Source organism: Pristiophorus japonicus, chromosome 15, assembly GCF_044704955.1.
Source record: "Pristiophorus japonicus isolate sPriJap1 chromosome 15, sPriJap1.hap1, whole genome shotgun sequence".
NCBI lineage: Eukaryota > Metazoa > Chordata > Chondrichthyes > Pristiophoridae > Pristiophorus > Pristiophorus japonicus.
Genome location: NC_091991.1, coordinates 70,251,246 through 70,275,029, shown reverse-complemented (window position 1 = coordinate 70,275,029; position 23,784 = coordinate 70,251,246). Strand labels below are relative to the sequence as shown.

At 45.7% G+C, this 23,784-nt stretch overlaps 1 protein-coding gene across 8 annotated transcripts in view; it reads left to right on the top strand.

Moving 5' to 3' along the window:
* Positions 1-23,784, top strand: part of cadps2 (Ca++-dependent secretion activator 2) — an 863,559-nt gene that overhangs the window by 318,185 nt on the left and 521,590 nt on the right. The window contains exon 1 of one of the 8 annotated variants that reach the window (XM_070900584.1): positions 16,818-16,899. The exons of the other annotated variants lie outside the window; for them this stretch is intronic. Within the exon in view, the coding sequence (XP_070756685.1) occupies positions 16,894-16,899 (6 nt within the window). The 5' untranslated portion in view covers positions 16,818-16,893. Of the gene's footprint in view, positions 1-16,817; positions 16,900-23,784 lie in introns of those variants that run through there. 8 annotated transcript variants of the gene reach the window in all.

The window sequence follows — 23,784 nt, the reverse complement described above, 5'->3', positions numbered from 1 at the left end:
TCATATGTTTAGATTGAGTTTGGTGGTCATTTCTCCCATCTGGAATGGGCCTGAGAGAAGCTCAATGAACAATGGAACTCCTAATCTAAAGTGTTTTAGCCTGCTTTTTGTTTTGCAGTATGTTTTTAAGTGCAGGCTTTAATAAATTTGGAATCATAGAATCTTAACAGCACAGAAGGAGGCCATTCGGCCCATTGTACCTGTGTCAGCTTGTGTAATTAGTCCCACTCCCTGCTCTTTCCTCATAGCCCTGCAATTTTCATCCCTTCAAGTATTTATACAATTTATTTTTGACAGTTACTACTGAATCTCTTTCTACCATTCTTTCAGGCAGTGCATTCCAGATCATGATAACACGCTGCATAAAAAATATTGCTCCTCATCTCACCTCTGGCTAGTTTGCCAGTTAACTTAAATCTGCGTCCTTTGGTCACCAATATCTTGGGGATATTTTTATGAACAAAAAAAAATATTTTTTTTATTTTTGCTTTTTAGGAGAATACCCTGTCTGCCCTACACCCCTCCACCTTCTGCCCCACCAATAATATGGTAATGTGGAACCTAAGATCATCAATTATTGCCTTCTATTTCACTGGAAAACTGACTGACACTGAAGTTTTTAATAAAACTTTAGAAGGACATGAAGAGCTAAAAGAATGGGATATAAAAAGGATTCCTTATGATACAAACTGTTTCAGGGATCTACTAGCTATTTAAGTGAAGTTGAAGTGGTACAAGATCAAAGAAGGCACATCAGTGCCCAGAACTCAACTGCCTGCTCTTGCCATTGCGCCATCAACTGTATTTGCAGGCCCTGATCTAGCTGTCTGACAATGGCTGGACATTGCCAATGCAGGCTCTGGATGAGCATGGAGCCAGTTGCAGATTTGTGCCATGGGCTACGAAGATACTCTCACAGTCGGTGACAATCAGAGTCACCTCCTTGAGCAGCTGTTTTGCAGCCACTTCCAGCTCGACATGCTGCACTGCAACCCTTTGGCAATGACGCCCTGAAATACCAAACAGAGCAACCCTCCTCACACTCGGACAACAACACCTTCACTTCACCAGCCATATAAAGGGAGTTAGACTGCTGCACTGCTCCGTCATTTGTCCACAGAATCCATTTCCTGCCATCATATTTATTTTGTCAGCCACTTTTGCGCTCCAATTAACATTAGGAAAAGCTGACATGTACAGTAAAAACATTCACCGACATTTTAAAGGCTAAACTTTTTTTGTCCCCATGTGTTACTCGAAGTGGCACATCCCTTTAACTTTCCCAGGAACCCTTTAAGGGCTATTGGTGCCTATGACTTCCTGCTCTGCTCCTTTAGTGAGCTGCCAGTGTCGACCACAGTATGGGCTGAGTTATGAGTTCAAACCCATCAAGATTTGGTTAGTCTCTTCTGAACTCTGCATTGAACCACCAGGCATCAAAAGATCAATGGGAAAAATGTTTGGTGGTACCTAGTATCTGCTCATACAAAGAGTGGCATTTTATTCCATGGCACACTGTCTTCGCGAAAAGTGCTTATCAACCTTTATTCGCTTGTTTACAAACATATAATGAGTTGTATTGAAATGCATCATCGTTTTACTTGTGTGTGCTGCCATCATGGCAATAATAACCCCTGGTTCTGTTGGTCATCTGCTGCCTCAAGAATTAATTGTCAAACATGTTTTTGTGGAGATAGTAATCCTTTAAAAAGGTTACATTCTGATCTGAATTGGGTCAGATTTGGATCTCCAGCATCACTTCCCCTTCCCTGAATTGGGAATATTTCATATCCGATTCAGTATATCAAAAAAAAAGACAATTGCTGGAGCTAAAATGGACCATCAGTAGTAAAGTAAGAACAGTGAATGGTTAAATGTTTTATTCAGCACCATGGCAACACAAGCCTAATTATCACAGTTGTGGATAGCTGATTAATTAAAACCTCCTCTAGCGCAAAATGGCCACCCAAGGCAGGTGTTAGCAGTGCCAGTTACACGTCATTCACCATGGCATAATTGCACATCTCAAACCACTCTTAAAATGATTCTGTTTACCCTCAGCATATCCTGTTCCACTCCGGTTACAAAGTTGCTTGGAAGTCCAAATAAATTAACCTTTCCTGGTGCCCAGCCTCCTGCAATCATATGAATAGCGGTTGTTTTCCCAGCAAATGAGAAAATAATCAGGGAGAGCCACTTCACACTCGCTGGCATTGCAATGATCCAGCAGGACATCACAGCCTGCAGACCTTGAGGTAAAGGCTGCTTTGGGAGTGGTTTGTTCTAGGAACAGGAGTAGGCCATTCAACCCTTCAAGCTTGTTCTGCCATTCAGTTAGATCAGGGCTGATTTGTTTCTTAACTCCATCAACCCGCCTTGGTCCCGTAACCCTCAATATCCTTGTCCAACAAAAATCTGTCAATCTCAGTTTTGAAATTTTCAGTTGACCTCGCCTCAGCAGCTAATGCTGAAGATCCTTTTAAAAGGTCTTCCAATAGGTTAGGTATGCATGGATCGAATGGAAAACCAAGGGGAGGCCAACTGCATTCCAGTCTTTGAACCTTAAATGGCATTCTTTTCGGTAAGCCTTAATCTCGATTACTGAACTCAAATAATTTGGTAGTTGCCAAGTAGTCTTGAGCAATGTAGCAAACTTTGGTGTTCAAGGGCAGAGACTATACGGGATCGTATACACTTGAAGCCTGTGTGCTGAACTCCTTGATCCACATCCCAATTAGACTTAAGTCACTGAGGGAGAGTGTTAACTCCTCAGCCAGATGTTGTGATTGTTTTAGGAGTGTACCTGATGAGTTTGCTGGGCAGTTGGCACCAAGGAGAATGTTTCCTGGCAATGGCATTGGATTTGTCTCCCTGGATTTGAGATATAACTCTTTGTATGAAGTTACCTCCTTTCAATTTGTTGGGAATATCCAAGATACAATCATAGGGAGCCTTTTTCAATTTAGTTCTGGTGCATAGAATGTGATGAGAAAGAAGCAATATTGTACGAGTTGAAAAGATCGTCCATCTATCACGCCTGGGTCCATATGCACAGGCATGCAGGCTCTGACAACATTCTAGTTGTACTGCTGAAGATGTGTGCGCCACAACTAGCTACACATCTAGCTAAGCTATTGCAGTACAGCTACAACATTGATATCTACCCAACCATTTGGAAAATGCCCATGTCAGTCGTGTACACAAAAAGCAGGCCAACCGGGGCATTTACTAACTTATCGGGATAGTTTCAATCATCAGCAAACTGATGGAAGGAGTCATCAACACAGCTATCAAAGGGCATTTTACACTTGGGCACAGTTTTGGTTCTGCTGCGACCATTCGGCTCCAGACATAATTACAAAATTAGTACAAATATGAATGAGATGAATTCTAAAGATGAGGTGAGAGTGACTGCCCTTAACACCAAGGCAGCATTCAACCAAGTATGCCACTAAGGAGCCCTAGTAAAACAGGAGTCAATGCGGATCATGGGGAAACTCTCCAGGGGCTGGAGTCACACCTCGCACAAAGGAAGATGGTTGTGGTGATTGGAGACCAATTATCTCAGCTCCAGGACATCATTGAACGATTTCATCAGGTCAACGTCCTAGGCCAAACTATCTCAGTAGTTTAATCAATGACCTTCCTTCCATCATAATCATAGAGTAGTACAGCACAGAAGGAGGCCATTCGGCCCATCGAGTCCACACCAGCTTCTTTGAAAAGCAATCCAGTTAGATCCACTTCCCTCGCTCTTTCCCCATATCCCTGCAATTCTTTCTCATTCAAGTATTTATCCAATTACTTTTTGAAGGCTACTATTAAATCAGTATTCACTACCCTATCAGGCAGTGCATTCCAAATCCTAACCACTCGTTGTGTAAAGAAGATTTTCCTCATGTTGCCTCTGGTTCTTTTGCCAATCACCTTAAATCTGTGCCCTCTGGTTATTGACCGTTCAGAAATTGGAAACAGTTTCTCTCTATCTACTCTGTCTAAACTCTTCATGATTTTAAACACATCTATCAAATATCCTCTTAGCCTTCTCTGCTCTAAGGAGAACAATCCCAGGTTCTCAAGTCTATTCACATAATTGAAGTCTTTTATTCCTGGAACCATTCTAGTAAATCTTTTCTATTCCCTCTCTAAAGCCTTCACACCCTTCCTAAATTATGGTGTCCAGAATTGGAATTCAGAAGTGGGGCTGTTCGCTGATGAATGCACAGTGCTCAACTCCATTTGCAGTTCCTCAGATAATGAAGCAGTTGTACCCGTATGCATCAAGACCTGGACAACATGCAGGTTTAAGTGAAAGTAACACTCATGCCACAGAAATGCAAGGCAATGACCATCTCCAACGTCATCATCATCATCATAAACAGTCCCTCGAAATCGAGGAAGACTTGCTTCCACCTAAAAGTGCGTTCTCAGGTGACTGTTCAGCATAATACAGGAATTACAGTCTCTGTCACAGGTGGGACAGACAGTGGTTGAAGGAAAGGGTGGGTGGGGAATCAGTTTGCCACACGCTCCTTCCGCTGCCTGCGCTTGGTTTCTGCATGCTCTCGCCAACGAGACTCGAGGTGCTCAGCGCCCTCCCGGATGCTCTTCCTCCACTTAGGGCGGTCTTGGGCCAGGGATTCCCAGGTGCCATCTCCAACAAGAGAGAGACTAACCACCTTTCCCTGACATTCAATGGCATTTCAGTCACCGAATATCCCAACATCCTGGGGGTCACTATTGGCTAGAAACTCACTTGGGCCAGCCACATAAATGCCATAGTTACTAGAGCAGGTCAGGAGTTGGATATTCTGTGGCTCACCTCTTGACTCCCCAAATCCTTTCCACCATCTACAAGATACAAGTCAGGAGTGTGATGGAATACTCTCCATTTGCCTGGATGAATGCAGCTCCAACAACACTCCAGAAGCTTGACGCCATCCAGGAAAAAGCAGTCCGCTTGATCAGCACCCCATCCACCAGTTTAAACATCCACTCCCTCCACCACCAACGCACTGTCGCTGCAGTGTGTACCATCTACAAGATGCACTGCAGCAACTCGCCAAGGCTTCTTTGACAGCATCTCCCAAACCCACGACCTCCACCACCTAGAAGGATGATACAGAGCAGATGCATGGGAACACCATCACCTCCAAGTTCCCCATTAAGTCACACACCATCCCAATTTAGACATATATCACCATTCCTTCTTCGTTGTTGAGTCAAAATCTAGGAATTGCTTACCTGATAGCACTGTGAGAGTATCTGCACCACATGGAATGTGGTGGTTCAAGAAGGAGGCCCACCTTCTCGAGGGCAACTAAGGATGTGCAGTAAATGCCAATGCCCAAATCCTGAGAATAAATAAACAAAATCTAGTTCAGTTTCGCTGGGAGCGTGAATTCCTGCTGAGTTAAATTCCTGATGTGAACTGATTCATGAGGAAGTTTTATCTTAGAAAAAGTTATTTGGCATGTTACTGTGCTGGGAAGCTATGTTTGTGTTCTTCTTCCCTGGTGATGAAGACAGCTCTGCTTTTTAAATCAGATCTTTGCAGATCTTTACATTCCTGTTTAAAATATGCAGCATGTACCCAATTGCATCGCTGCTTTTATGTAGAAGTAAACATTCTGCATTTATTAAAGAAGTGTAGCAACAAAAATGGGAGAGAAAAAAAATCCCCTTTGTAACGCTGGGAATTCAAGCACAATAACCGACTAGTGTTAAATAGTATAACAGAGCCAATGATAGCTGTAACATCCAGCAGTTGTGTGGGTATTGTTGCTATATGTTCAAGCTGTGAAAAGCTACTTACTTTTCCCACTGTCCTGTTATATTTATTCTGCTTGGTTGTTGTTGGTTATCATTCAAAGAATGCAACAGGTACATAGCACTCAGTTTCACCATTAATTGATTAAGTGAATGCTCATTCCTAAAGTGTAATTATCTCTAATGGCATTGTTCTCATATTAACTGGAGGGGACTGTAGTGTCCTTACACCTTGCTATAGAATCACACGAGGCATGTACTGCAGAAAAGGTCACTATGTGACCTGAACCTTTATTCCCAGGACCAAGAAGTCATGACCCTCCGTGGAACCTCCCTTTATATACCTGGATGACCAGGTGAGGAGTGTCTCCCACAAGTTCACCCCCTGTGGTCAAGGTGTGCATTACTCAGGTGTATACAGTGTACAGTGTTGTTAGATAAAGGTTACAGTTGTGTGAAGGTTACAAACATGACATCACCTCCCCCCAACGTCTTTGGGTCAAAGATTGAGCCTTTCAGGCAGTCGACGCTCTCTCGTGGAGCGCCGCAGTTGGACCTCTAGTGGTTGGGCCTTGGCATGCATCTCTGTCGCCTGAGGTGATTCCGGCCTGTCCGGGCTGGCCGCAGGGACTGTGCATGCTGGTGAATGTCCTTGTTGCTCGTTCTCTGGCAGTGGTGTGGGTAGCATCTCATGATCTTCCTCAGGCTCCTCAGTGTCCATGCTGTACCTTTTCTTTACTTGGTCCAGATGTTTGCGGCATATCTGCCCATTGTTAAGTCTGACCACTATGACCCTATTCCCCTCTTTGCCGATTACAGTACCCTCAAGCCACTTGGGTCCCAAAGCATGATTGAGAACGAATACAGGGTCATCGATTTCTATGCATCTCCCCACTGAATTGCGATTATGGCACTCGTTTTGGGACTGGCACTTGCCCTCAACAATGTCTGACAGGGCTGGATGAATGAGGGACAGCCGCGTTTTAAGCGTGCGTTTCATGAGTAGTTCCACGGGCGGGACTCCTGTGAGCGAATGCGGGCGGGATCTATAGGCCAGCAGGAGGCGCGATAGACGATACTGAAGGGAGGGTCCTTGAATCCGGAGCATGCCCTGTTTTATGATTTGGACTGCACGTTCCGCCTGGCCATTGGAAGCTGGCTTGAACGGTGCCGTCCTGACATGTTTGATACCATTACCCAACATAAACTCCTGGAATTTGTAGCTAGTGAAACATGGGCCGTTATCGCTAACCAGGATGTCCGGCAAGCCGTGGGTCGCAAAGACCGTACGCAGACTCTCCACGGTGGTGGATGTTGTGCACGAATTCAATATGATGCACTCGATCCATTTTGCGTATGCATCGACAACAATCAGGAACATTTTTCCCATGAACGGGCCTGCGTAGTCTATGTGAATATGTGACCATGGCCTGGTGGGCCAGGGCCGCGGGCTGAGTAGGGCCTACCTGGGGGCATTACCCTGCTGCGCACCCATCGTGCACCTGCGAACCCAGCGTTCCAGGTCTGAGTCAATTCCCGGCCACCATACGTGTGACCGGGCAATGGCCTTCATTAGCACAATGCCTGGGTGCTTGCTGTGGAGTTCCCTAATGAATGCCTCCCTGCCCTTCTGGGGCATGACTTCCCGGCTGCCCCATAGCAGTCAGTCGGCTTGGATAGAGAACTCGTCCATCTGTCTGTGGAACGGCCTGACCTCCTCGGGGCACGCTCCGTGTGCGGGCGCCCAATCCCCAGTCAGGACACATTTCTTTATCAAGGATAGGAGGGGATCTCTGTTGGTCCAGATTTTGATCTGGCGGGCTGTGATGGGGGAGCCTGCTGTGTCTAAAGCATCAACGGCCATGACCATCTCCGCGCTTTGCTCCGACGCCCCCTCGGTGGCCGCCAGTGGGAGCCTACTGAGCACGTCAGCGCAATTTTCGGTGTCTGGACGGTGCCGTATGGTGTAGTCATATGCAGCCAGCGTGAGAACCCATCGCTGTATGCGAGCTGACACATTGGCATTGACCGCTTTGCTGTCTGACAACAGGGATGTTAACAGCTTGTGGTCCGTTTCTAACTCGAACCTTCTGCCAAAAAGGTACTGGTGCATCTTTTTCATCCCTTAGACACATGCAAGTGCTTCCTTTTCAACCATCCTGTACCCCCTTTCAGCTTGGGAGAGCAACCTGGAGGCATAAGCCACAGGTTGAAGTTGGCCCTCACCATTGCTCTGCTGCAACATGCACCTAACCCCATAGGATGATGCATCGCATGTCAAAACCAATTTCTTACAGGGGGTCATACAGAGTCAATAACTTATTAGAACAAAGCAGGTTCCACGCCCGATTGAAAGCCAGTTCCTGACAGTCCCCCCAAAACCATTCGCAACCCTTACGCAGGAGCACGTGTAGCGGCTTCAGCAATGTACTTAAGTTCGGCAGAAAGTTCCCGAAATAGTTCAGTAGTCCCAGAAATGAACGCAACTCTCTTGTGTTGCCGGGCCTGGGCGGGCGACGGACCACCTCCATTTTGGATTCGGTAGGCCGGATCCCGTCTGCAGCAACCCTCCTGCCCAAAAACTCGACCTCTGGGGCCAAAATCACACACTTGGACTTCTTTAGTCGCAAGCCTACCCGGTCCAGTCGGCATAGCACCTCCTCCATGTTGTGGAGGTGTTCCTCGTGTCTCGACCCGTGATTAGGATGTCATCTTGGAATACAATTGTTCAATGCGTTCCAATTTGGGCCTGTTAGCTTTGTGTGGCCATAGTTTTTCAAATTGTTGGGCGCTCATAAGTGACTGGCTGGCTCCTGTGTCCAGCTCCATTTAATAGAACTTTCATCATCATTGGTGGCGTTTTGGTATACGAGCTGTGGACATCTGCCACATGAGCCCTCTGGACTTTAGAGTCCATAGCTTGGCCCCAAGCATCACCCTGCCTTGCAGACCCCTCGTCTGGTTCCTCTGTCTCATAAACTAGCCTCGCCAAGGCTTTCAGCACATTCTGGCCAGATGTCCCTTGAAGTTACAGTTTCTACAGGTAAATTGTTGAAACTTACAGGTTTTCGCAGCATGTCTGCCACCGCACCTCCAGCATGAGCTGAGATTGTTGTGAACAAAGGAACTGTTAACAGGCATTCCTCTCTGATTGTCTCCTTGATTATTCCTGAGCACTCTGTTGCTGAGTGTCAATGGTCCCATCCCGGGATGCATTATCCCTTGTGAAGGCGTGAATTGCCGATCCCCCTGCCATTGTCTCTGTTGCTGGCCCACCCTAGAGTCTGTTGCTGCCTGGGCGGTGTCGAATTGCCCTTGCCTGCCTGCGGGGTTCTGAGTCTCGTTAACAATGTTAACTCCCTGGTCGATCGCCACGTTGGAACCAGGGCTGCGCACATAAATTATCTTGGTCTCCTCTTCCCCTGCCATGAAGGTCTGAGCTATCAATGTTGCCCTTTCCAAAGTCATGTCCTTGGTCTCAATAAGCTTCCTGAAAATCCCGGCATGACCAATGCCCTCAATGAAGAAATCCCTTAACATCTCCTCCCTGCAGGCGTCTGTGAACTTACAAAGGCTGGCCAAATGCCAAAGGTCCACCACGAAGTCCGATATGCTTTCTCCCTCCAACGCCGGTGGTGTATAGAACCGGTGCCGGGCCATGTGTATACTGCTCGCCGGTTTGAGGTGCTCACCGATTAGAGTGCTGAGCTCTTCAAAGGACTTGTCCGCCGGCTTCTCGGGTGCGAGCAAGTCTTTCATCAGCGCATACATCTTGGATCCACAGCTGGTCAGTAGATGCGCCCTCTGTTTGCCAGCCGCTTCCTCTCCCAGCCAGTCCTTCGTGACAAAGCTCTGCTGGAGCCTCTCAATGAAGTCGTCCCAGTCCTCACCGACACAGTACCGTACCTCTGTGCTACCAGTGGCCATTCTTCGTGGGTCGTTGATTCCCGTTTCTCGTCGCTAAATGTAGTGTCCTTACACCTTGCTATAGAATCACACGAAGCATGTACTGCAGACAAGGTCACTATGTGACCTGAACCTTTATTCCCAGGACCAAGAAGTCATGGCCCTCCGTGGGACCTCCCTTTATCTACCTGGATGACCAGGTGAGGAGTGTCTCCCACAAGTTCACCCCCTGTGGTCAAGGTGTGCATTACTCAGGTGTATGCAGTGTACAGTGTTGTTACATAAAGGTTACAGTTGTGTGAAGGTTACAAACATGACAGGGACAACTTTGTGTCCCATGAAGGGGTTTGCAGTGATTTGAATACTGGACTTCTGCTCAGTGGCTACTATGGCCTGACTGACTCCCCCTAGTTCCACTTGCATTTGCCAAGGCGAGACCTCAACCACGCTTCGGTGTGTAGTACTATGTAAATGTCCACAACCATCTGTGGAACTGGCTCTGAGTATTTGTGAATGCCACATGACTGTACATACACTCCAAATCAGCCAGATATGTAAAAACTGCACTGTATTTATATGTGATTGCCATGTGACACTAGATGGAATCATGACTCATCTGGATGTTTACAATGTATCTATTTGAGTGCCATGTGGCCTTGCATATACCATGCATTATCGAGATATGCATACCTTGCAGGTGACAACAATCTAGCCAGAAGTTTCTGATGATGACACCCTTTTAAAAGCCTTGCCATTTTAAACATTAAAAGTACAAACCCTAGTTGCCCAACAGGCGTGGAACTGTTTTTGCCAGGGATAATTGGTAGCCTGCCCATTGCCACATATGATTTCCTTTTGGAAACAGCAACTGTATTTTTCAGATCCACACTTAGCAGATTATCTTGCCTTGAAAAGGCCTCTCTTTTTACACCAGCCCCATTATCGGCGGCCTGTTTCCACATCACCATACTGCTGCAGGCTTTCGTTTTCTGTCCGTACTGAGTTTTAAACCAGTAACCATACTCGGCACTTAACCAGTCAGCCCTTCAGAAACTGGTGTCGTCTGGTCAACATTTTCAGCCGGCAGCCCCATGTGCAGAGGCTGGGGATAACCCCTGGAATTTGGTTCTGCAGCCCCCAAGGAAAGGATTGGCAAATATTCAGAATAGGAGCTGCTTAAAATATGTTTTGTGACCATTGACACCTAACATGTATCATATTTTTTGCTTGTTCCATCAGCCTTGTGACAATAACTGACAGTTTAATTCGAGTCAAGAAAGAGTCTTGTTGATGCTGGTGCTCCATGAGGTTTTTAAAGGCATAAAATGTACTATTAGCTCTTGTCCTGTGGCAATTTTCCCAACAAGAGGTCTTATTACAGGAACTGAAGCGCAGCTGCAGCATGTTGGTGAGAATATTGGAAGAAGCTATTACAAATCGGCTTGTCTGTTACACTTAACATCAAGCAGGCGTTTGAGTTTCAGCTGATGTTATAAAGCGGCTGTTGACATTTTGTGCTTGCAGTGTTGTCACTGTGGTTATTAAGCATAGTCATATCGATGTACCACAGGAAAAATCATATTTGTGCAAGTGTGTTTTCATATTGTACCACGCAACTAGTCTTTGGTCGCCATATCTAATTGCTCTGATAACTAGCTACCACCAGCAACATCTCTCAGCCATGCTGCCTGCTTTTATCTTTTCTTCAGTTGGTTTACTTGCATCCTTCCTTTACAGCCGGATCCCTTCAAATCCTGAACTGCCAAATACACGCATTTTTATACCTTCGTCCTCCTATTGTTGAACTTCCAGCCTTTAAGCTGACTGCCTTTCAAGCAACAGCTGCTTACATCAGCAGTGGATTTTTATACTACATTCACAAGCTGGCTCTATCAGGAGCGGAACCTGTTGGCACGAGTGGTCCTGACCCTGACCAGCTCCCCCACCCACAGCTGATCGGGCTTCTGATTGACTAACATGGTTAATGAGAATCATTGTGCTCTACCACAAATACCCTCCTCTCCATCACTCAAAAAGGTTGCGGAGACGGTTGGTGTATAAGGGGTGCTCTTCAAAATTTGGGGTTAAAGAAAGAAAGACTTGTATTTATATTCACTGACTACACTTCAAAAGTACCTCACTGGCTGTGAAGCACTTTGGGACATTTTAAGAATGTGAAGACGGTATAAAAATGCAATGGGGTACATTTGTATTAAGTCAAATCATCCCCGATTCTTGGCCATTTGTTGTTGGGTTTTTATGTGAGCGTAGCCCCGATTGGCTGTTTGAAAAGTACGTGTATAACATTTTTCAAGAGAAAATGCTGGAAATACTCAGCAGGTCAGGCAGCATCTGTGCAGAGGGAAACAGAGTTAACGTTTCAAGTTGTGACCCGTGACCTTTCATCAGAACTGGAAGATGTTGGAGTTGAACAGCTTTTAAGCACGAGCAAAGCCAAAGAAAAGTGGGGCAGGAAAATAACAAAAGGGGAAGGTCTGTGATAGTGTGGAAGGCAAGAGTGAGTAAATGACAAAAGCTTACAACACTTGATTTTGAGCACTAACAATTTTGTTCACAAAGTTAAGTATAAATGAGGGAATCCCATCGAACTCATCTATCCATACCAACCGACTGTTCTCTCCACAGCATCCAAAGGCCTCTTCATGACCATTCCAGGTACCAATCACTCCATGTAAAGAAGCACTTTCTGACATCAGTTCTGAACTTACCTTTGACTAGTTTGTGCTTATGCCCCCTTGCCCTGCATATCAATGAATTAATAGAATGATTTTAAACCATCTTGTCAATCAAAAACTGACAGCAGTTGGAAAATGATATCAAACTATTGAGACAACAATGAAACTTGGATGCTCTGGCAATGAATTCATTTCTAAAGATCTAACAGCAGCCTTTTCCTCAAAGAACCCAATTCCCAATAATGCAAATATAATGCTAAGTTGCTAAGTTTTTTTAGAATTAATTTCAAATGATTTTTATTCTGAAGTAATTGTGATGTTTGTAGAAGGCACACACATCCTTCAAGTGAATCTACTTGTGGCCTCCGCGTATGTCAGAGTTTGCTGAGCTCAGCCCTCACAGTTTTACTGAGTAGGAGACAGCTAAGAAGGTTCCAAATAGTAGGTATTCCCTACATATATTACACATTTATATTATATTATAAATGAATTAATTTTTTCTTTCAATTTACATAATTGGTACCCAGAATTTAAAAAAGAAATGTTTGTAATTTGCAACAAAGTAGATCTGAAAACTTTTGGGGACTATTTCCCCACCTGTATTTAGCACTGGTCTGGCACACTTGCTTTGAATTCCAGTCTGTCACGTAAAGAATATCAGCTGAAAAATACAACAGTCTTTACAACGTAAAATATTAAGACATCAGGGTGTTGTGGAAAATCACAAATATACATCTTCTAGGTTTGGGCAATTTGACACAATTTTAGCCCATGATAGTCACATTCCATAAGAACATAAGACATAGGAGCAGAAGCAGGCACTTTGGCCTCTCGAGCCTGCTCCACCATTCAATATGATCAAGGCTGATCTGATCTTGGCCTCAACTCCACTTCCCTGCCCGCTCCCCATAGCCATTGACTCCCTTATCATTCCATTCACACATGGCTCAAAGCATCTTTAAATCGAGTGATTTTTCTGATTAAATGCAAGCGTCCTGCTTCTCAAACCTCCGTTCTAACTACAAGAAATGTTCTGATAGCACATCAATTTTACCAATTTTACAGTCGAGACAATGGCATGCCAAAATACATAGACCTCTTCAAAGATGGAGGCAATTAATAACATCTCATTTCTTAGCAAACTGTTAATGAAAGTACAGCCTCCTATTTTAGTGCAGTATGTAAATTGCTTTTTAAAAGTAAGCACAAACTGGAGAAACCATGAACAAAAATGACTTTTTTCCACTAGCTGTTTTTTCCTTACGCAGAACTTGCTGAGGTCGTTCATAACAAACTCGTGCAGAATTCTATAGTTGCTCAGTCCAATTGAAGAGTCTGGTCTAGATGTTCAAAGTTGCCCATTTTTGGGTGCATGGGGAGGGGTAGAGATGTGTAATGTCTGTAAGCTTGTAATGCTTGTAGCTCCACATTGTGGATGTGGACGTATTGTGTACTGCAGCAGCATAGTTAATCATTAAACAACTGGCAGCTTTCCGGAGAGTTCCGAGAGAGCAGCCTGCATGTTAGGAAGCTGTGTGTGCTGTGCTCTGTGAAGATATCACAGGATGGATCCCTGCTCCTGAAGTGTGAGACTGACATGCCTCCATTGAGCCAGCAAGTTGCATAGAGCAACAGGCAGCTCGCTGGCAAAGCGCGATGGAAGATCAGACTGCTGCTGCTGTCGAGAGGTCAAAGTGGCCACTGGAGGGGCATGGTATCGATCTCTGGGGGGGGCGGGGTTAATAATGGGGGAGATCGTTTGTCGGCAGTGGCCCACGTTCTTTGAATTGGGGTCAAGAGGAACACTCCTGCTCCTATCGACTCCACATTCAGGTAAGTATATTTTCAAAAACTTACCTTGTTGGTTGCAGCTTCCAGCTGTTAGGCCATATGTCGGGCTGGTTTTCCTGAGTGCAAACCAGTCTTACAATGGGGGCCTCAACAGGCGCTAGGCCTCTTATTTGAAATGCGAAGGAACTAACATTGTTTCAGGCTTGGGCACTGCATGCTGATTGATTGGCCTTTACCAATATGGCGGGCAGCGCACAACCGACTCATAATGAACATGCGCTTCCTGCCCGCCATATTGGAAGTTTAGGTGCTATGTTGCACACGAATTTCTAGGCTTCCCTGTTTTACTCAAAACTCTTTAATTAATGAGTTCAGTGTAGAATCACCAAAGCAATAAATAGTGCACAACTTGGATAGAGCAGCCATTGGCAAATTTTGAGGATGAGGACAGGGTGGCTTGGAAGGACAGAGGATGTGGGAGGTGAATGATTTACAACAGGTAATGCCTCCGACGGTAGGTGTAGGGAAGGTCAGTGCATAATGCTTCCCAGGCTGACTAGGCTAGACTGTAGCTGGGGTGTGGATCTGTGCCACAACATTTCTCAGGGACAGTCAGCCATCTGCTACGCACGCCAATGAAAGTGAAGGGCACTGCTGCCCTTACCCTTATGCCCCTGGGACTTTCTCGCCACTCACAGGATGCCATGGAAATCAGCCATTTTGGCTTCTGGACACCCGGTGATTTAAGTTTCTGCTCAATAAAGTAATCACTATCTGTGTGTGTGTGCATGCGATATAAAAACATTTTGTCAGTGCTGTGGTGTAAGTTTTTAATGTGTTTTGCTGCCAGTGTATCGTGAACGTCATGTTGCTTGTGGCTATGTCCATCTACAAAGTGCTCCACAGTTCAAGAAATCGCAGAGGCAAGAAACCATGTCGCCAACTGGCGAGCTGCAGGGGGTAGGGAAGGCCTGCTTACCTGCGTTGGGTTTTATCAACTATTGAGCCATTATCCTCAAATATCCATTCTGCTGCTGCATTAAAGAACATTTTGACATTTATACTGGGCAAGTGGCTCATTAGTTGCTTGAGAAGTGTTAAGGGATTATTATTGGCAGTATGTTATGATAGGATGCTCTCTAATTGAGAACAGAGCATTATGGCAGTTTTGTCGATGGGTTGCAAATTGTGATATCAAGCAAGTATTTCAGCTTTTTTTTTAGATATGTGGAAAATTTTTAGTTACGGAGACCATATGTTCTTTGTCAATGTAAAGATTATTGGCATTGGGAAATGGAGCTGCTTTTCCTCTTCTGTCATCCAGTGTCAATGTGCAGGAGCAGGTACAGGATGGGCAATGGGAGTGCAAAGCTCCTTAAAACCCAAGCTCCGAAGAGTAGCTCCTACTATACTGAGCCTGTGGGAATGATTGTACTCTCCACAGGGGCTTTTCCTGTGGCATCTCCAAGTGGGATTTCTAATGCAGTTCAGAATTGTGCTTTGCGTCTGTAGCTTTGATCCCAGGGGGAAAAGGAGCGTGTGCTAACTCGCTACCTTGCAGTAAATTTGATTTGTAAACTTACTGAGAAGTTTATTCTCAACAGATTTTAATACAGAAGACAAATGCCCACATAGAAACTGTTAAAACACATTCCTTCAGTTGTGGTATCTGGCTTGGAATCTTCATTCTGCTGGCTGTGACATTCTAAAGTGATTAATTAGTATTGATACATATTCGAATAGTCATGAGTTCCAGATGAAATAAATTAACTTCAGAATTACCCATTGACAGCGTTTCTTTAAAACTGGGGCATATGGCTGACTTTTAAAATCGGCATTTGGCTTAGAATGAAAGAATCAGCACTATAGGCAAGGAGTCCGTGTTCTATGTTTAAATAGCGTGTGAGAGGTTGCAGCCCCTCTTCCACTATTTGAAGGGGCTGCTCCTCGATTTTTGGCTGCATTTCAGTCCCACGCTCCTGATCCTTGGGCATCCGATGCAGAGGGGCAGCAAGCAAGTCGGAGGGCCTCCTCGTAGGACTGTTCCTGGACCTGGCCAAGGTGGCCATTAACCGGTCCAGGCAGCGGGCAGTCGAGGGGGTCGTTCGGCCTGACTGCCTGCCTCTCTTTTGTGGCTACCTTCACACCCGGATGTTCCTGGAGATGGAGCATGCGGTGTCCACCGGCATGCTCGAGGCCTTCCGTGAGAGATGGGCACCGGAGGGACTGAAGTGCATCATCACAACAGGGAACAACATTTTAATTTGATTTATTAAGGTTCTTTTTAATTTGATTAATTTACATACAGTCTTTATTTGTTGTGCCCCTATAAAAATGGGGCATATGGCTGACTTTTTAAATCGGCAATTAGTCTAAAATGAAAGAGTCAGCATTACTTCGACCCTCCTCGCCCACAAGCCTGGTCTTAAAAATGTCTGAAAATGTTTTTTTCCCAAATCAAATATGCGACCATTAGCAGTCTGAGTGATTTAACATGTCTAATTATTGTGGCCCATTATATAGAATTTCAATTTGCATTCTTGTTGAGCATATCTTTATCGCTGCATTTTGAAAGGCAGGATGTTGATGGTGATCAGACTGTGCTGAGCTGGAGGCAGACTGAAAGGCAGCAGGAGCCAGATTGGGTTCAAGTAGCACTGCCACATTGAGCTGAGGTCCAAGAGTTGGCTATTTCTGGATTTCATTACATGATCATTTAAACAGCTATCAAATGATGGTAAGTGGGGTTTTTTGTTGCAAAGCACCCAGGAAATTCAATAAAACAAACATTACCAGCAGTGCATCTTGTATATATTATGGTACGTTTAACATCTGCAATATGGGCCTTGATATTTCTGGATGGGAAACTCGGAAGTAAGAGCTTCCCGGAAGGCCTGCTGAAATTAACAGCAGGACGTCTTTCAACTTTTTTCTGCAGGTTTCCTGCCTGGCAACCAACCATGAATGAGAGGCTGGCTGCCTGTTGCGCGGGAAAGACTGCGGCACAAGGCCACAGCTGGGGAGTAGAGCGGAGAGGGTGGAGGGAGGACGAGATCGGGAAGGGGGGGGGGGGAGATCACCGAAGGGGAGATTGTGGAGGTGGAGGAGGGAGATCATGACTCCCCGATGGGGGATCGGCCGATCACAGTGTGTCATGTATTCAACCAGCATTGTAACCCATGTATAAACTGACCTAAGTTGTACACTGAGAACAATGACCACTAGGTGGTGAACTTGTGGGAGACACTCCTAACCTAGACCTTCAGATATAGAAGGGGAAGCTCCACCCACTTCCTGCACTTGAAATAAAGGACAGGTCACAGACTGACCTTCTCTCAAGCATGGGCCTCGTGTGCATTTATACTGTATAGTAAGGACGTAGCAATGGCGACAAGAAACTGGGATTTAAACCACGCGAGCATGACCACTAGCAATAACAGGGGCAGTCAGGGACGATCAACTGGCAAGGGACCTTTTGTTTCAAACCGTAGCTTATGCTGGAGACGTGGAGGTACACACTCAGCCGGAGTTTGCAGAGGTGAGCAAAATACCTGCAGAAATTGCAGAAATGAACGCTGGGGAAAATCGCTGGAAGCTGAAGTTCAACGAGTTCATGTGGAGCACGTATACACTTCATACACCAGGACGCCACCGATAATGATGAAAGTGCTCCTCAATGGCATCCCAGTATCAATGGAGCTAGACACGGGGGCCAGCCAGTCTCTGATGGGTATCAAACAGTTCGAAAAGTTGTGGGAATCCAAGGCCAGGAGGCCAAAATTATTGCCGATTGACGCACAGCTACGGACTTACACAAAGCAGATCATTCCGGTGCTAGGCAGCGCCACGGTAGTCGTGACCCACAAAGATTCGGAGAACAGACTGCCACTCTGGGTTGTCCCGGGGGACGGTCCCGCACTACTTGGGAGGAGTTGGCTTGCTGTCATGAACTGGAAATGGAGCGATGTCAATGCAATTTCCTCTGTGGAGCGAGTATCATGCTCACAGATCCTGGACAAATTTGACTCATTATTTCAACCCGGCATTGGCACTTTCATGGGGGCCAAGGTAGTGATTCACATAAACCCGGTCGCCAGGCCAGTACACCACAAGGCCAGAGCGGTGCCGTACGTGATGCGGGAAAAGATAGAAGGCGAATTGGACCGCCTGCTGAGGGAAGGCATCATCTCGCTAGTCGAATTCACTGACTGGGCGAGCCCGATTGTGAAGGTGCTCAAGGCGGATGGGTCGGTCAGGAATTGTGGCGATTACAAGGCCACCATCAATCGGGTGTCACTCCAAGACCAAGACCAGAGCGGAGGACCTCTTTGCGACGCTATCCGGTGGCAATCTTTTTTCAAAATTGGACTTGACCTCAGCTTACATGACCCAGGAGCTGCCGAGTGAGTCGAAGAAGCTAACCACCATCACGACACACAAGGCGTTGTTTGAGTACAACAGATGTCCGTTCGGGATTCGCTCGGCCGCCGCGATCTTCCAACGAAATATGGAAAGCCTCCTCAAGTCGATTCCAGGGATGGTGGTTCTTCAGGATGACATCCTCATTATGGGTTACGATACTGAAGAACACCTCCATCACCTGGAGGAGGTGCTACGCAGACTCGACCGGGTAGGGCTGCGACTGAAAAAGGCGAAGTGCGTCTTCCTAGCTCCAGAGGTAGAATTCCTGGGGATGAGGGTAGCAGCAGACGGGATCAGCCCTACTGCGTCCAAGACGGAAGCGATCCAGAGAGCACCCAGACCCCGTAACACGACGGAGCTGCGTTCATTCCTGGGGCTCCTGAACTATTTTGGTAACTTTCTTCCCAAATTGAGCACACTGCTAGAGCCGCTACACGTGCTCCTACGCAAAGGTCGCAAATGGGTCTGAGGGGACAGCCAGGAAAGGGCTTTAAATAGAGCATGCAAATTGTTATGTTCCAACAATCTGTTAACGCTATATGACCCATGTAAGAAACTTGTGTTAACGTGCGATGCGTCGTCCTATGGTGTCGGGTGTGTGTTGCAGCATGTCAATGCCAAGGGTCAGTTAGAGCCGGTAGCTTATGCCTCCAGAAGTCTGTCCCAGGCAGAAAGGGGCTATGGGATGGTAGAAAAGGAGGCGCTCGCATGTGTATATGCGATAAAGAAAATGCACCAGTACCTGTTTGGCAGGAAATTTGAGCTGGAGACAGATCACAAACCCCTAACGTTCCTTTTGGCCGACAACAAGGCCATAAATGCAAACGCATGGGCCCGTATACAGAGGTGGGCACTCATATTAGCCGCCTATGACTACACAATTCGGCACAGACCGGGCACCAAAAACTGCGCCGATGCACTCAGCAGGCTCCCACAAGCCACCACTGAGGGGGCTACCGAGCATGCTGCTGAGATGGTCATGGCTGTTGAAGCTTTCGGAAGCGAAGGCTCACCCGTGACAGCCTGTCAGATTAAAGTCTGGACAAATAGAGACCCACTATTGTCTCTAGTCAAGAAATGTGTCTTGAATGGGGACTGGGCAGCCACGTACAGGGCATGCCCTGAGGAATTTAAACCATTTCACAGGCGCAGAGATGAACTCTCGATTCAGGCCGATTGCATACTATGGGGAAACCGCGTAGTCATGCCCCAGATGGGCAGAGAGGTGTTCATCAGAGAACTTCACAATAGGCACCCGGGCATTGTCACGATGAAGGCAATTGCCAGGTCACACGTTTGGTGGCCAGGGATAGACGCAGATCTGGAACTTTGTGTTCGCAGGTACAACATGTGTGCCCAGCTGGGCAATGTGCCCAGGGAAGTCCTCCTTAGCCCCTGGCCATGGCCCGCCAAGCCTTGGTCACGCATCCATGTGGACTACGCAGGTCCTTTCATGGGGAAAATGTTTTTGGTTGTAGTAGACGCCTACTCCAAATGGATCGAGTGTGACATTTTAAATTCAAGCACATCCTCTACCACGGTAGAAAGCCTACGGGCAATGTTCGCCGCCCACAGTCTACCGGACATCTTGGTCAGCGACAATGGCCCGTGCTTCACAAGCACTGAGTTCCAGGACTTCATGGCAGGCAATGGAATTAACCATGTTAGAACGGCACCGTTAAAGCCGGCCTCAAACGGCCAGGCAGAACGAGCAGTGCAGATAATCAAACAGGGGATGCTCAAAATCTAAGGGGATTCCCTACAATGCCGCTTATCACGCCTCCTGTTGGCCTACAGATCCCGACCACACTCGCTCACAGGGGTTCCACCCGCAGAACTGCTAATGAAAAGGACACTCAAAACCCGGTTATCCCTTATACACCCCACCATGAAAGAAATTGTTGAGAGCAGGCGCCAGTCACAATATGACTACCATGAAAGGAATGCGAGGGCGCGATGTATTGATGTAAATGACCCTATTTTTGTCCTCAACTACGCTGCAGGGCCCAAATGGCTCGCAGGCTCTGTGGTTGCCAAAGAGGGAAATAGGATTCTGGTAGTTAAACTTACCAATGGACAAATCTGCCGCAAACATGTGGATCAAACAAAAAGGAGGTTCAGCAACCCCATAGAAGAAGCAGAGGAAGAACACGATGTCGAGTTCACTTCACCACAGGTGACCGAACACAGGAACCAAAGGGAGGAGAGCCCAGTCACTGTGGGCAGTCCGGACAGGTCTGAGGCACCGCAAACAGCAGACACTCAGGCCAGCGCCCAACAACCGGAGCCCCAACTCAGGCGCTCTACAAGGGAGCGTAAACCACCAGAGAGACTCAACCTGTGATCCCAATAAGACATTGGGGGGGAGGTGATGGCATGTATTCAACCAGCATTGTAACCCATGTATAAACTGACCTAAGTTGTACACTGAGAACAATGACCACTAGGTGGTGAACTTGTGGGAGACACTCCTAACCTGGACCTTCAGAAATAAAGGACAGGTCACAGACTGACCTCCTCTCAAGCATGGGCCTCGTGTGCATTTATACTGCATAGTAAGGACGTATCACAGGGTCTAATGAGGTTAGCTTGTTGGGCCTAGAGGAAACACTCCTTGTCCACAAACAGTGCTGTAAATACACTTATCTTATGAATCCGGCCCTTTTCACCTCCTTTTACCTGCTGGATTTCCTGATCCCCGGGAAATCTGGCCGACATTCGTTAAAAATAAAAATCTTGTAAAATTGGAGGCATGCGGCTGCCTTCAAAAAAAAAGTTTCAACAATTTTTAATTCACACCCGCCCCAAATGCAACCATTCTTGGGGGTTAAAATTATCCCCATGGTTTCCAGGATCATGGTGGTCTACCAACAATTTGCTCAATTGCTGGTGTTCCCTAAATCTTGCTTGTACTGAGAGCAAGAACGGGAGGTAGCAGCAGGCACGGAAGGAAGGTAACACGGAATGGTATCTGGTAGACAGACGCACCCTATTTGTTGGGCAATGGAAGTCCAGGTGCTCACTAACATTGTCTGGTGCCTTGTTCATATGTACACATGGTAATTTGAAGACCAGTATTATGTTAGTTCAATGATTTACACTGAAACATACGCGCAAACATTGCAAACAACAGCATGATCTGTGTGCAAACCGTTGAATTACGTACAAAATCTGAAGAAGAATTGCAAGATGGTTCATACAGTGTGATGGCTTGACTTCTAAGGATGATTCATGTGGTGCAATATCTTCACTTTGGAAAGGATTTATCTTCGTCGGAATGTTTTACAATGAGGGTGTGCGCAGAAAACATTACTGCGGTTCTTGGGCATTCCGCTCCCTGTGGAAAAAAATTTAATTTAATTTAAAAACTGATGAACTCCACTTAATTGTAGAATTCTTTTCACATTTTGTGGATTTTTCATCAAAAAAAAGTTGTGTCAATTTATGTGAGGTTTGTCGCTACCACGTCTTACATTTATGGAATGATGCAGCGCAGAAGAAAGCCATTTAACACATCGTGCCTGTGCCGGCTCTTTGAAAGAGCTATCCAATTTTTCCAACTCTCCTGCTCTTTTCCCATAGCCCTGTAAATTTTTCCCTTGAAGTATTTATCCAATTCCCTTTTGAAAGTTGCTATTGAATCTGCTTGCACTACTCTTTCAGGCAATGCATTCCAGATCACTACGATTCGTTGTATAAAAAAATAAATCTTCACGTCACCTCTGGTTCTTTTGACAATCACCTTAAATCTCTGGTTACTGACTTTTCTGCCATTTACTCTATCAAAACCATTCATGATTTTAAACACCTCTGTCAAATCTCTTAACCTTCTCTGTTCTAATAATTCAAAACTTTCACTGCGTTTTATTATTTACGTTCCAATCAAATGATTGGATAATTATAAGCACACCAATGAGTGAATTAATGGGAGTGCTCTGTAGAACAGGCCAAGGCACTTCAGTGATAGCAGTATGCAAACTTAGAAGTCGAGCCAGGGAAGGAGAGATGAACAATGGGGGCGGAAAGCTCGGTTGAACTCGAGTGGTTTGAATCAGACATTCAGGGATATAGGTGCAGAGAGTACTTGAGTCGGCTGAAAACGGTGCAAAGAAATAACCACTGTGTCGACACAAATAATAAGCAGTTAGAGATTGAGTTTATTGCAGACTTGATTGAGCAAAGATTACTGCTGGAATGCTTGTTGTTTAATATTTACCAGAGCAACTTTATTACTAAGATTCTTATTATTTCTGCTGTATCAATTGTCTGTTTAAAAAAAAAATAAGATTAACTACCTGCATTTAGGCTCCAACAGAATGACATATTTGAAAGAAAATCAAATAATAAATTCCAGCATTTAGTCTACAGGCACTAAGTTTAATAACTGTTATCTATGCAGAGCATAAACTAAATGTTCAGCCCGTTTTTCAACCAGCACAATTTTTGATGCATCATTTATATATTCTTGGAGTTGCCACGCACATCCTCCTGCATGGACACATCTGCACATGCATTTTAAATGATGCAAATGCTTTTGCCAAATTGATCACTCTTTCCCCTGCAATGAACATCAAGTACCCAAATCCATTGGTAAAAAGGGTTAGATATGGGCAACATCATTCAGCAAGAATCAATTTGATTGTCGGACCAACCAACACTGACCAAGTTTCAACCTGATCTTCAGATTAAAGGCCCTTCATTTTTTTGAAGCGAATTTTCACCAAATGAAGTGCAACTTGATTTCATGTTTCAGTCTTTCAGACCTGGATAAAGTTATCAGATTCTGTCATGTGTTTTAGCTAACGGGCTGACCTATACAGAACGAGCTTCTGTAGCATCTTCCGCTGCTTTCCATAGTCTTTGGCACCCCACCTTTTCCTTTACCAGCTGTCCATGGTCTTTGAAATGATGTGCACAGCCCCTCTCTTTGTCTTCTGAGTGTAACGCATGTGCTTGGTCTGTAAAACCAGAGGTCAGTGTAAACCTGGAAACACCACTTTTATATTTTTTAGAGGCCTGATTTCCATTTTTAACTTTTTGTTTCACTGGCAACGGTTTTGCAACTGTCCAGAATTTACAGCACCGAAGCCATGTTGCCGATCCATGCAATCTTTAACAGTGATTGGCCTCCCTTTAAGACAGCAAGTGTTGATATGCTGACCATTTAATTGCACAGTTTATATTTAATATCCAAACCCAG